The sequence below is a fragment of the Haemaphysalis longicornis genome, unplaced genomic scaffold (genome assembly GCF_048455015.1).
Source record: "Haemaphysalis longicornis isolate Haplotype H1 unplaced genomic scaffold, Haemaphysalis longicornis Haplotype H1 scaffold_5, whole genome shotgun sequence".
Classification (NCBI taxonomy): domain Eukaryota; kingdom Metazoa; phylum Arthropoda; class Arachnida; order Ixodida; family Ixodidae; genus Haemaphysalis; species Haemaphysalis longicornis.
This window is the reverse complement of record NW_027526385.1, coordinates 64,955,153-64,969,459: the sequence shown is the minus strand read 5'-3', so window position 1 is coordinate 64,969,459 and position 14,307 is coordinate 64,955,153. Positions and strand designations below refer to the sequence as shown.

General features: G+C 46.2%; 1 protein-coding gene across 1 annotated transcript in view; it reads right to left on the bottom strand.

The window, feature by feature from the left end:
- Positions 1-14,307, bottom strand: part of LOC144139267 (putative cytochrome P450 6a13) — a 66,895-nt gene that overhangs the window by 18,403 nt on the left and 34,185 nt on the right. Inside the window, exon 3 of the mRNA XM_077671673.1 lies at positions 12,878-12,930. Coding sequence (XP_077527799.1) covers positions 12,878-12,930 — 53 coding nt within the window. The remainder of the gene's footprint in view (positions 1-12,877; positions 12,931-14,307) is intronic.

Genomic DNA, 14,307 nt, shown 5'->3' with positions numbered 1-14,307 from the left:
TCAATATTTAGTAGATTGAAAAAGTTTTGCCTGAAAAACCTTCTCGTTCAGGAACTTACATGGCAGTGCGGATAGATTGAGGAGGAGACTGACAGACATACTAATTTGTTTTTACGTTGAGGTAGCCAGAAAACCATCTGTTTAAAAACGCTGACGGGAAACAACAGCGAGAATACCTAATTAAAATATATTGGTTTGTGTTGATCAATTGTAGAACCCCCGAAAATGCCGAATACTTTCTAAATAGGTCTCCCCGAGCACTGCAAACCCGGAAGTATAAAAATATTGATTTGAGCAAACTTTCACAGCACTCGGCATGGGAAGAGCGTAAGTAAAAGGAAAAGCGTGAGGTGGTCATAGAGGGTGAACGCAGAAGACAAAACACGCAAAATTTTAAGATAAAAGGAGAGATTTCTCACACTTTTCTTTCGAACTCAATACATGGTTTACCTAGCAACCGGTACCTACGTAATGAAAATCGTAAATTTTGGCCTTCATTCCATTGAGACCGTAGGACATAGGACCGTAGCAGGACTCTAGGACCGTAGCAGAGCATAACGCTGCTCTAGTTGTTATGGGGACTTTCCAAAGCGCACAACGCTCAAATTTAGGATGAACAGACGCGCAACAAAACAAAAACAAACAGTACGGGTGATGCGGGCTTCCCGCTTTGTTTCCCGCCTGAAGGTTTTATTTTTGTTTGTTTGTTCCTCGTAAATCAAAGCGCATATCATCGGTCCTGCACGTTTTAATTTTTGTGTTTTTCTCCTCCTAATTTTGAGCGATATACATGTATCCTGCTACTCAGCCGTTTCGCGCGGATATCAAACCACTGCGCTGTTTTCAAAGCCCAACCGCCAAAGGTCGTCCCGAAAAGTGTTCCCGCGGCTTTTTTTTCACCTCACCTCATCTCACCAATTATCGTGTTCCGGGGGCGGGCTTGAAGCATTAAACCAGGAGGTGGTCTGTTTAAGTAGCCTGCCCACAATGGTTCTTAGCATGATGATGGGCATTTTGAAGCTGATCTTGCAGTAGGATTAATACCGCCAAAAACACGGGCCTGCACTTCAGCTCCTCTGAGATATCGAAAAGGATAAATAAAAGCGACCCATAAAAAAATCCCGTATATGGCGGCTGATTCAAAGCCTTTACAAAAGAAAAGGTGCCTCTGACTGGGCTGCTTGGATGAGTTCAGGCCTACCATCACAGTTTGCATCTAATTTCCGCTTTACTCTGATGCGTACTACTGTTGTGATTTCCTCACAAAAAATTCAGCCATCTCCACTAAGTGAATCATGACGAGTGGGGTAGCGCCGGGGATCGTTCTGACCGTAAATCATCTGTAAGAGTGCTTACTGCCGCTAAAACGATTTCAAATCCAATCCAATACAATCAAATAGAACTCAGTTTTATACAATCTAATCCAATCCATTTCAATCAATCCAATCAAAATCTAATGCAATCCTGACGCATGAGCAGCACAACTATCCAGGAGCACTCTCTTTTTCTCTCTCTCTCTCTCTCTCTCTCTCTCTCTCTCTCTCTCTCTCTCTCTCTCTCTCTCAATTGTAACGCGTCCCCGACTGTAACGCGCAGGCAACTTTACTCCAGAAAAGTGCCAAAAATTATTTGACGCCGATTCTACCACGGAGATGTAGAGGACATGAAGCATTGTAGCAGACCGAAGACAGTTTATTTGGCGCATGGAACTGTGGCATCAAAATCTTTTGGGTTTCATACACCATCATATCCAGGTCCTGCTGCCACTAAAACCGAAAAAGTGCTTTCAATTTCAAGTGTCTTGACCTTTGTAGTTTTGGACGTTACGGGCTATTGGTTCATTGGCTACTATTTTCTGACTGGAACTGGATGCTTAGAAGTTTTAAAAACGCCCGCGCTGATTGCCGGTGAAGCCATGCTTGACGATATGCCTCTGCTTTGTTTACGTCAGTCAAGCACACGTGTCTCTGGGGCACCCAGTGTGCCTGATTCTGCCCGGATCCCCTCACTGTCGCCAAGTAGAATTACTTCGGGCTTAATGGACGCTTCATAGTGGTACCTCTTCTATGCCATAACGACTAATACGATGTGCTAAATGCAGCAGAAGAATAATGTGAAACACCTGGCCACAATGCTCATTAAGGAATGGGTTAACCCAAAACTTGCTTACAGGTTTCTGGAGCATTGTTTTGGATTACATTGAGTTGGATTTCGGAAATACTTCGTGTCTGTGACATTGCTGCTGGCCGCTTTCAAGCCGATTTGGTTTTGACCCCAATTCTAAAGTGCACACAAATTTGAATGCTACTTTTAGCAATACGGTGTGCGTTAGAATCGTGCAAGTACAGTATTCTGGTGTGTAGAAGACGAGGCCTGTTGAATATTAATGGCCCGAAATTGGGGCCGGCAGAACTCACGGATGTGTGTATGCGGGGTACTTTTTTAACTCTTTCGAAGAGTTAAACAGCACGGCCCATAATTACACCCCCTTTTAAATTATAGAAAATTGTAAGGTGTTGTAAAATAAATAAATAAAAAAACATCCTTATCGGCCCCGGGAAGTATCAGTCTTCACCTAAAGAAAAACTGATTTGCGGTTTCAAGATACTGAAAACAGAATGCGGCGTTCCAACCTGCTTCCCTTTGGTGTTCCTGACATTGGATTACATTCAAAGGCAGACTCAGGAATAAAGGTTATAGATCTGTGTCCAAAACATCTCAAATTGTCGGATGCACCGTCCCAGATTGCACCGCCTAAGCAAATATCACGCTGACAAATGCACGCCCGTTATTGTTACTTTTGCAATTTTCAAGAAAAGCAGCGGAAAATTTAAACGGGCAAACTGTTCAGAGATACTGATTTGGCGGTCGAGAAGATTTTTTAAAGCAAACACGTACCGAAAGAAATAAGCTACGTGATTTGTAGAGGAGAAGAATGTTGTGTATAAACTTAACGTTGACAGGTTGCGTATTGATGAGATTACTTAGGCGTATGACGGAGCAACTCACAGTGGGGCGAAAGCACCCACATAGCTATATCACAAAACTCAGCAGCACATTGTCTATAACCCATGCTCTAACAATACCAAACAAGCCCGTCAACCATAAGCATCGCATGTCTCTTTCACAAATATTCGCAGCTAGATGTCAAGCCCGAGGAGGTTGCTTCGTTTCTAAATGACATTAGCTCCGAGTATCATGGCAGTAACTAAAACTTGACTTACCGCTGTCATTACAGATAACGAACTACTTTTTGGCAACAATACTTACATCTTTCAGAAGGAAAGGATGGAAAGAAGGGATGGCGGTGTACTTCTTGGAATCAAACAAGCACTTTCATCATTTGCTATTGATACCAACAGTCTGCTTGAAATAGTATGGGTTGCTTGTGACGTGCTGTCAACTAAGGCTTTAATCGAAGTGTGCTACCGCCCACCAGACAACCATAAATCATTTGTTGATAAACTCCGCAGACGTTTATCTAACGCCACGCACAATTACCCTTGCGACGGCATTTACATTTTCGTTTATTTTAATTAGCGACATATCGATTGGGCACATCTATCATCTCCATATTGAGAGTCAGACGAACACCTCATTTTTTATTAGACTTTTATTTATTTTAGGTTGTAAATCAACCCACGCGTAGTGCAAATGTACTAGATTTAATTCTTGCCTCCACTCCTAGCGCTGTCAATAGCATTTTATACATTAAATGCAATAATCATAACATACTGCCATTACTCATTGACATTCCTGTAGCAAGCGCTGCCTCTAAATCTAAAAAATGCGATATTATAATAACAGAAATTAAGATGTTATGAACGTTGATTTTGAAGATTTTTTAAATCTACCATTCATCTCTTCGTTCTTATCCGGATGGGTAAACGAAATCTGGCTCCTCTTCACAGATGAGATGCTAGGGCTGCTTGACAAATCCGTTCGTTTGATTACCCCATCTAACGACACGACAAATTGATGGTTTGACAAGTCACTTCAAAAGCAGTGGTGAATGCAATGCGAACCAATCATCCTTCAGGCTGACGTAACTAACGAAACTCTTTCAATATTTCCCTGAACAACGCAAATATGGTACCTCTCTCTGAGCATGAATGTTCATTAGAATTTACCAAATTTTTGTCATCTGTATTCATGTTGGGAGATCATTCAGCAGTTGCATTGGTACCTGACTTCGGTTGCACCTACATGGCACCCATTGATATCACTGTCGAATGCATTTCCCATCTGATGGTAAACCTAACGACATCTACAGCAGCCGAAGTTGACAACATTGTTTCCAAAATGCTTAAGAACACTGCACGTGTATCAAGCCTTTTTAAACATATTTCCTCAATGATTGTCGCAAGGTCACCTTGCCAATGATTGGAAGATGGGAAAGATAGTTTCCATATTTAAGACCGCTAAGGGAAATTCCTTAGACAACTACCGACCGATATTACTGACATGCATATGCGGCAAACTTCTTGAACGCACTACTGTGTCGCATGTTTTCCACCACCTGGAGTTAAATCACTTCATCGCTAATCAACATAGCTTCACAGATGTATTATGGGACAAACAGCTGTTTGAATTTACAGCTAGTCTGCAATCCAGCATGAATAATATCAAATTGACTGAAGTTTCGTTGATTTTTGAAAGCATTTGACCGTATAGCCCATAGCCGTTTAATCTGGAAATTTTCTGAAATATTACTACACGCGGATTCACTAACATTATCGTGACTGCATAACTTTCTAACGCTCCGCAAACAGTTTGCAGTCGTCAATAATGATTCACCTTTCTGCTGCTACGTAACTTTCGTGTCCCGCAGGGTAGTGTTTTTGGTCCCATATTGTTTCTTGTTTACATTAATGGTTTGCCCACTACCATATAGAAAGTATGTTGTTTCCGTGGCATCGAAGTTTCTTTTATACAGGATGTTCTGCAGGGGTCGGCAGAAAGTTAGATGGGCGGATGAGATCAAGAAGTTTGCGGGGATAAATTGGTCGCAGTTAGCACAGGACAGGGGTAATTGGAGATGAATGGGAGAGGCCTTTGCACTGCAGGGGGCGTAGATAGGCTGGTGGTGATAATGATGATGATGACGACGACAGGATGTTGTTACGCAGGCAAAATGATGTACGGCCGCGTGTGAAAGACCTGGGTAGCTGGGAGGCATATCCTTCGAGGTAATCGATCACAGGGCGAAGCTCCGGGTCATATTGTTGGTCTTGAGCAAGGTCAGAAGGACTGACGGCTCCAAGAAAGCCACCATCATCGTCTTCCTCGGTAGAGATTTTATCGATTGGGGCGCTGGAGAGGCAGTCTGCGTCGCTGTGTTTACGGTCGGACTTGTAGACGACACTGACGTCGAACTCCTGTAGCCTGAGACTCCAGCGAGCGAGGCGTCCAGAAGGGTCTTTCTGGTTGGCGAACCAGAACAGAGAGTGATGGTCAGTAGCCACCTTGAAATGTCGTCCATATAGATATGGCCGATATTTGGTGACATCCCACACAACAGCCAAGCATTCCTTCTCGGTTGTAGAGTAGTTGGCTTCGGCGCACGACAGAGTATGGCTCGCATAAGCGATAACCCGCTCTACACCATCTTGCCACTGTACAAGTTCTGCGCCTAACCCGATGTTGCTTGCATCAGTATGCAGTTCAGTGTCAGCGTCCTCGTCAAAGTGGCCGAGCACAGGTGGACTTTGCAGCCGACTTTTAGTTCGTCGAACGCGGCACACCCTTTTGGGCCCCAACTGAACTGCACGTCATTTTTTGTTAGGCGAGTAAACGGCTCCGCTATGTCGGAAAAGTTCTCCACAAAGCGGTGATAGTACGCGCAGAGGCAAAGAAAACGGCTTAAGGCGTTTTTGACGTTTGTTGTTGGGAAAGCGGCGACAGCAGTCATCTTGTCGGGGTCAGGGCGGATGCCTTGGAAGCTGACCAGGTGGCCCAAAAACTTCATGTTTTCGCACCGAAAGTGGTACTTCTCTGGTTTCAACGACAGTCGAGCGGATCGTATGGCCTTAAGAACTGCCCTCAGACGCATTAGGTGCTTTCGAACATTCTAGAAAACACTACCACGTCATCCAAATATACAAGGCACGTCTGCCACTTTAGTCCAGATAGAGCAGTCTCCATCATCCCCTGGAAAGTGGTGGGGGTGGAGCACAAACCAAACGGCAGGACCCTAAATTCGTACAGGCTGTACGGAGTAACGAAAGCTGTTTTGTTCGTGGTCTCGTTCATCTACTTCAATTTGTCAAACACCGCTGCGCAAATCAATAGATGAGAAGGACTCGTCGACGGCTGGATGACGTCGTCTCGGAGAATTTCTTTCACTTGGCGAAGAATAGCCTCGCGTTCTTTCTTTGAAACTAGGTAAGGGTGTTGGTGAATGGGTCGCTCGTCTTTGTCGGTGATGATCCGATGCTTCGCGATGGTTGTTTGTCGTACTTTAGACGTTACAGCAAAACGGTCGCCAAACGCGTCGAGAACATCGCGAAGCTGTTGCTGTTGCAACATCGGCAGTTCAGGGTTTACGTAAATTTTGGCAACCTTCTCCAATTACGTCTGCGTGGACAAGACTCCCAGAACAAGACGCCTTTCTTCGTCGCTTACTGCGTCCAGATACGCAACTGCTGTTCTGTGAGATAAATGCTGGTGTTCCGGGCTGAAGTTCGTAAGCAATATTTCTGGTCGTCGGTTGCTGATGTCGACGAGGCCACGGGCTGCGCAGACCTGTCGGTCGAGCAGCAGGGAAACGTTTTGTTCGGAGATACATCAACTGACAGGTGATTGCTCGTGCTCAACAGTAACGAACATACTGCTTCGAGGAGGGAAAGTAACAATCTCGTCGCAAATGCGCAGCGCAGGCCTGAAGAGGTCCCTCTCGTCGTCGACTGACAGAGGGTTCGAAAATGTAACCAAAAGATCCCGCAAGTCGATCATGCCCCTGTATTCGCGGAGAAAGTCCAAACCAAGTATTAGTTGTTTCGAGCAATCCCGCAGCACGGCAAAACAGCCGGGGAAAGTTGAATTTGAATTTGGCCGGTGCACACACCAGTTCGCACAACAAGGCGGTCACCAGCTGTGCGGATTGGCGGTCCACACCATGGCGTCGTTACTTTCCGCAACTTGAACGCGAGTGACCAGCTAATAACAGAATAGTAAGCGCCGGTATCGACGGGTGCAGTTACCGGGTGGTTGTCAACGAGGACCGCGATGTCGGCAGAAAGAAGTTCGTTCGCTTCAAAAAACGTTCGATTTCGGTTGTCGTCATGCCGATGTCGTTGCGTCGGTGAAGGTTCTTGAGCTTTTTGCGCAGTGGTCTCACCCCCGGAGGTCGCTGGGTTTAGTTTCCCCGGTGTGGGCTCGGAGCTTGTTCCCGCCAGATAGAGGAGAGTCGGGACGGCTCCGTGATGAGTGCCTGCGAGGGGCAGGCTTTCTGGGCTGATGAGTAGTGGGCGAAGTTGACGTCATCTCGTGGGCGGAAAGGCACTCTTCGATTTCTCGGGGTTGTGCTCCGTAGCATGGTCAAGGTGCGTTCGGCGAGAACCCGCGAAGTACCAGGCGGCGGTAAGGGTAGTGACGGAACACGTGGCCTTCTTCACCACAATGGTAGCACACGGGCCGATTGTCCGATGTGCGCCACACGGTCGCTTTCCGTTCAAACGTCTTGGTTGATATCGTGCGGCCGGTTTCAACATGCATCGGAACGGCTGCGTCACAGTTGGCAAAACATGGGGCGGTGCCGAGGTCGGCGTGCGCAGCACATCCGTGTAAGTGGCGAAGTTCCACTGTTGGAGCCGGCACAGGATACACATCCGTGTGCGTTCGAACCGGGCTTGCAACATCGGCTGCAGGTGCCTCGGCTGCCATTACTCGCCGAACTTCGTCTCGGACGACGTCGGTAAAGGCAGCGAATGTTGGTCGCCAGCCAACCCGCTGAAGAATCCGCAGGCGGCCACAGTGGCTTGACGCCCGTACTGCATGGTGCGCTACTGCACGGCCCGTTTCATTGAGGTCGCTTCCCGAACGAAGTCAGCAATCATGGTTGGCGGGCTGCGTACAAGGCCAGCGAATAGCTGCTCCTTTACACCGCGCATCAGGTGCCGCACCTTCTTTGCTTCACTCATACCAGGGTCAGCTCGCCGAAACAAGCGCGTCATGTCCTCGACGGACATACAGACGCTCTCGTTTGATTTTTGCGCCCTGGACTGTAGAGCGATTTCGGCCTTTTGCTTCGGCTCGCTATTTTTGAAGTCTTCGAGCAATTGCCGCCGAAACTCCAACCAGCTTGTAAATTTAGGCTCGTGGTTTTCGTACCACGTCTTTGCTGACTCTCTGAGTGATCAGTAGACGCTTCTCAGCTTACGTGCGTCGTCCCACTCGTTGAACGCAGCGACCCGATCAAGATGTTCGAGCTAGTCCTCGACATCTTCGAAGGTGTCGCCGTGGAACGGCCCTGGTGAGTACGGCAAATGCACCACCAGCGGCGAGAACGCTCCGCTGCTCTGATTTGTTTGGCAAGCCGTAGTGGTTGTTATGACACGTGAAGGCGTCATCAGCGGGCCAAATTTTGGTTGTAGACCTCGAATGCGGCGGCTTGACTTGTGCACTGGTGTTGCCTCCAGATGACACTCGCGTGGGTCGGTAAGCTCGCCTTGTTCGAAGTGCATGATATTACCCAGCACCTCCACCACAAATGTCACGAATGAAGGTAGAAAAGCAGTATTTACTGGGTTTATGAGACCTACAGACGGCAGCGAAGCTGACGCACAACCAGAGCTGCCGTGGTAGTTCCTTAGCCTCTTCTTCTTCTCACGCCCAACGTACCGAAAAGGCACATACTCAAACAGGGAGAATATCCCAGTCATGCGGCAATATTATCTTCCACCGGTCTATATGTCGATGACTGCATCCTTTACCACACCATTAACAGCGCTAATAATCACCTCGCCTGACAACCTATTCTTAACCTCGTTTAGAATTTGTGTGAAAGGTGGGAAATGTCCCTTAAAAGATATAAGTGCGAAATAACGCCTTTTACTCCTAAGAAAACAATATCTAACTTTACCTATGCCCTATACAATCAGCAGATTTCGCGACAATCATCGTAAAAATATCTTGGCTCACATTCCACACCCAATCTATCCTGGTCTTCAATATCACAGCCACCAGGGCGAAATCATCTAAAATATCATGATATTGCATAACATTTGCAAAAGCCTCTCTCTCACACCCGAAAATTAGCCTACTTTCTTTTTGTGCGCACACAGCTTGTGTTTGACTCACCAATTGTGTTATTTCGACAAACACCTAACCACGATATTACAGCCTGTACAAACTAGAGCCGCTCATTTTATTTCAGGCACTTTTGAGCGTTATTCAAGCGTTACAAAAATAAAAGTAGATAATTCAATTTTGCCTCTCACAAAAACGCCGGTTCGTTGCTAACCTTTGCTTTTCTCATAAATGTGTTCATAATAGTTGGGTGTAACAGTTACCAATAGCAAGACCAGTGCGCATATCAAGACGTCTTAGTAATCATTTAATTGTTGCCCGCATTTATGGCAACACACATGCATTTAAAGGGACCCTGCAACGCTTTTGATAAGCGCTTTCACTCTTCCCTCCGCGCCTCGAACCCCTACGAAAGCTGGAGTTATCGCCGGCACGGAGCGGCACTATATGATTTGCTCGTCGCACCAGATAAGCCTTTCATTTCTGCTTTGTTTTTTGGGGTTTTTCTTAGGTTGCTATCGAAGAGCGTTCATTGCTGCAATTGAAGGAAAACCGGCCAACAGTCACTACATGGCCTTAGTGACATAATTCGAGCCGTCGAAGAACGTGGAGATCGGGGGAAAAAGAAAAATTTTTTGAGCTAGTTTGCAAGTTATCTGATTGGCATAGAGCAGTAATTCTTGGCTGAGGCACTTTGCGATCGCCTAATTTAAGTACTGGATGTGTCGGGTGACTACGTTCTGCAAGCACTTAAGATTTCAAAAAAAGTTGAAGAAAGTGTTGCAGGGTCCCTCTAATTTCTCAGCACTGCCTCAGGCCATTTCAAGATGGAGTGATCCTCCGGGTACCATTGCTTTCATAGGTAGCAGTAAAATATTTAGGGAACATGTGCTCATATTTTTTTATAATATTGACGCCGAAAATGTCTGCAAGCCTGTCACATTGTGGGTCTTGTATTGTTTTTGATTGTGTTTGTTTCTCACTTGCACCGAAGAAAATACACTATCTGTTATGTGTGCCATTTTTGCATTAAAATATCAAAAATCTTCGTTTTGTTTTCGTGTGTGTTATCGCATGTTGAAGTGCTCGCATGGTTATCGCATGTTGAAGTGCTCGCATCGTCTGTAATAATGCCCATGCACTCTTGCCTTTGGTTACAACATTGTCATGTAACTGATATTGCTCTGATGCTTTCGTCAATAGTTTTGTATTTACCCCCCCCCCCTCTTACTCAATTCTCTAGTGGCTATAAGGTATTTTGAAATAAGTAAATAAGTAATTAATTCTGCGTAAGTATTACAGGCTCAAATCCTAAACACTGTGTCACTCTTTGCGGCCGATTTCTAATACTTATAATACAGTACATGGGGTAAATATATATTGCAATATATATATTGCAATACAATGTATTGCCAATAGTGTGAGATCTTCAGCTCGGAGTTGTGGAGATAAAAAAAAAGCAGCGGTGAAGAAAGAGGACGCGTCATGTCATGGAGCGCCTCGCAGGCAAGCAATACATATAAGAAGTAGTGAGCAGTGGGAGGCCGCATTGCTCAGCAATTTTCCCTAGATACAAGCTCCTGTCATCCAACTGGCAGAGGAGGCCGCCAGGAACCACGGGTTCCTGACCGCCGTCTGATGGGACGAAGATACCGAACTGTTCTACACGGTGCATTCGTCTTAAAAGGGATGACACAATGTCTGTTCTCTCTGTCTCCCTCGCAGGCGAGGTCGGAGAGCACGGCACGGCGAAGTTCTCTCGCGTTGGTCGTCGCGCGAGCGTCTGGCTTCTGCTAAACGTAACAATGGACATTTCTTGGTCGCCGGACACTTTGTGGTCTGGCGAATCAGACACTATGTTGTCCCCGGTAATCGGTGTATTAAAAGCACACGGGGCAGGTGGTGTTTTCGGACGCGGATTCCGGACGCGTGAAAAGGAGGGGAGAACGTCGGCATGGGACAGTCCAACGTTACGAATGACGTCAAGTTTAGAGTTCTGACTTCGTCAAACGGAAATCGAAGCTCAAGAATGTTGAGTATGACAATGTTTGTCAAGCCTTAAGTCGGAGCTCGGTCCCCTCAGGTTAAGCTTCAAAAAAAGATTCTAGTCCTAACGCCAGGTTTTGGTCCCTAAATCATCAATCGGTACCCATTGGAAAAAGTGCTCATTGTATCTATTGCCGCGCGGATGCGAGAGCCGGTGTATGTCGTAAGTCTTTAGAGCGCAACGTTTGGCCTGTCCTTTGTCGGATACCCTACTGTTCTTGTTACTGCAGCAAAGGTGTGTAAGTACCCAGATAAGAGCACGTAACCGCGGTGGCGCTTCAAACAACGCATTAGAAGCAAGATAGCATGCGGTCGCATCTCGCTGCCACAGAAACTGCCACCCGTTGAGAACGGTGATGGATGGCACAAGAAATCAATTAGTCGCTCAGATACATAGAACTTATGCACTAAGGGGGTGATACTATAGCAATGCCGTGCCAGTTTCATTAGTACTGAGTGCCACTGTACAGCATTGTAGTCCACGCACAGATGTAGTAGGGCTATTGCGACATGGCGCGATAGACGACGCTGTATGAATCAGAAATGCCTGCTCTTGTTACACAAAACTTAGAGGTTGGTGCAAATAGTTCGTTTGTCTTTTTGTAGTTAAACCACCTCGTTCTGAAAGCCAGCGGTCGTGAGATGGCACCGACAACACTTATTTAGAGAACTGGCTGCTCGGTGACCGCCACCTGGCGGGCGGGTATGCAGCCCGCAAAATTATCGTGTTCCATGAGTCTATATAGAAGTTGGGGGTGCCGTCTCAGAATCATGGTGGCAATTGTTGAAAAAGCACATGTATGAATTCTCCAACGTCTTAGCCTAACTTCTGAGTAACTGAAATCAATGCGCTTTGGCCCTATTGGCGCCCGTAAACCTAATGTGATTTCAAGGTCGTGTACAGTGGTAGCGCTGAGCTATTCTGCAAAGCCCCAGAAAGGCAAGGACTACGACCACCGCCATTGATAATTTATTGATATTTGATAATTTATTGACGACCATTGATAATGTATTCATAGAAAGTTAACAAAGTAAACTCAATGCCTTGCGTACGGAAAATAAATGTGCTCAAGAAGCGTGCAAATAGGAGTGTTAATCGGAGCCACGTTCAGGCACTTATTTCAGTTATTGCCGCCGGAAAAATTGAACGCCTCCAGTTGTTCACGACGCGAGGAAGCAAAAACACTTCGCGCATTCTTTGCCTTCCTGATTGATTGATGGATTGATTGCAGGGTTTAGCGCGCCGACGCAACGCAGGCGATGAGGCGCGCCGTAGTGGAGGGCTCCGGATTAATTTTGACCACCTGGGGAACTTTAATGTGCCCCTAAATGTCTAACACACGGGCGTATTTGCTTTTCGCCTCCATCAGAAAAGCAGCAGCCGCGACCGGGAATCGAACCCGCGACCTCGTGCTCAGCAGCGCAGTGTCTTAGCCACTGAGCCACCATGGCGGGTTTTTTTTTCCTTCCTCGGAAGTAGGGACGTCTCGACCCTCTAGCCGTCGTTCCTTCCAAACCCCTCTCCCCCGCCAAGTTCAGCCCATAATATGTGGAAATAGATCTTAGCAATATTTGAACTCACCCGAAAACATCCCCGTACTGTTTGAGCCACCTGTTTATGCTTTCAATCTGCGTCTGAAATGCGAAAGAATTTCAATTAGCCAACGCAGCTGCAAAAGCTTGAGCGGGGCTGAACGACAGAACTAGCAAGAAAAAAATTGGCCGCGTATCTGCTCATTTCGTTGTGAATGTCGTCAAAAGACGATAGTCTTTGTAGACGTTTACCAAGGAAATGCGCCCCTTTGCTTTCCCGCTCACCTCTCATGCTGTTCCTGTACAGTCGCGCTCATCCCAAGGTGAACACACTAAAGGTTTGCTCAAGGCGATTTGAATTTACCGCGTTCCACTGCTACAGGCCGGGATCCTGGATGCCAGCGCTGCAGTACGGCGGAGACGCGCGTGAACCGAGGCGGCCGACTTCAGGGTTTATAGAACCGCGTGACCGTGCTCCACGTGCGTTCAAGCAGAACGTGGAACCTAGCTAGTGGAAGCTTTCGTTGCTGTTGCCGCATGATTTTTCATATGCCGCCAGGAGGTGGCGCGGGCAACAGCAGGCGGCGGTTTTCTGCAGTAGATGTAGAATATCATTTGCTACCGAAAAACAAGCATCCATGAAATTTTTAATAAGAGAACACTGTAAATATCTCTTGTGTACTAATTTTCTGTCTTATACTTGCGTAATATCTTGGTCTTGTTCAACAAAGTTGACAAGTATGAACATATAAACCGGGCGTACACGTTTACATTTCGCTGTGAGTATATAAGACTATTGCGCAATATCTAATATACTTTGGCCGGGTGGCTGAATCGAGTCCCAGACACACAGACAGACAGACAGACAGACCCAAATTTCTGGGTTTAAGTATCCCAAGAAAGACCATCGTCTTTAAAAAATATCATCCCACGAAGCCGCTAGTTTTATTGAGGCATACATACATCACTGCACTGTGCCACACAAAAGAAAAATAAACCTAGGGAAGCGAATGTTATATTCCAAAAACTAATTAAAAATAAAACAAGCGAGAAAAGGCGAACTCCTGGAAATATCTGGCTCTACGTGCCAAATCTAAAATGGATTGTTTCATTTGTGATGTAGTTTTTCGAGGCTGTGAAACACGTTATCGCCAGCACTGACGTCGAGAGAAGGACGTATTTGGGTCACGGCTTACATGACAGCGCGATGTACATGATGAGTGTGGAGAAACGGCATTTTCAGTAACGCATAACGAGAGCAAATGGCTTTCAGAAACATTGCACACTGACGGAGAGATCGAGGTAATTTTTTAAAGCGAAGGCTTTCTTAGTGTAACCCATGGAATCCTGTAAGAATACTAAAGCACTTCCGATAGACACATAGGTAGATGGAAAAGCATTGATAAAATCTCCGGATACATGGCGCGTGTGTGAAGCTGAGAAATGTCAAAACAGTTACATGAAAATTGTGTCAAAACG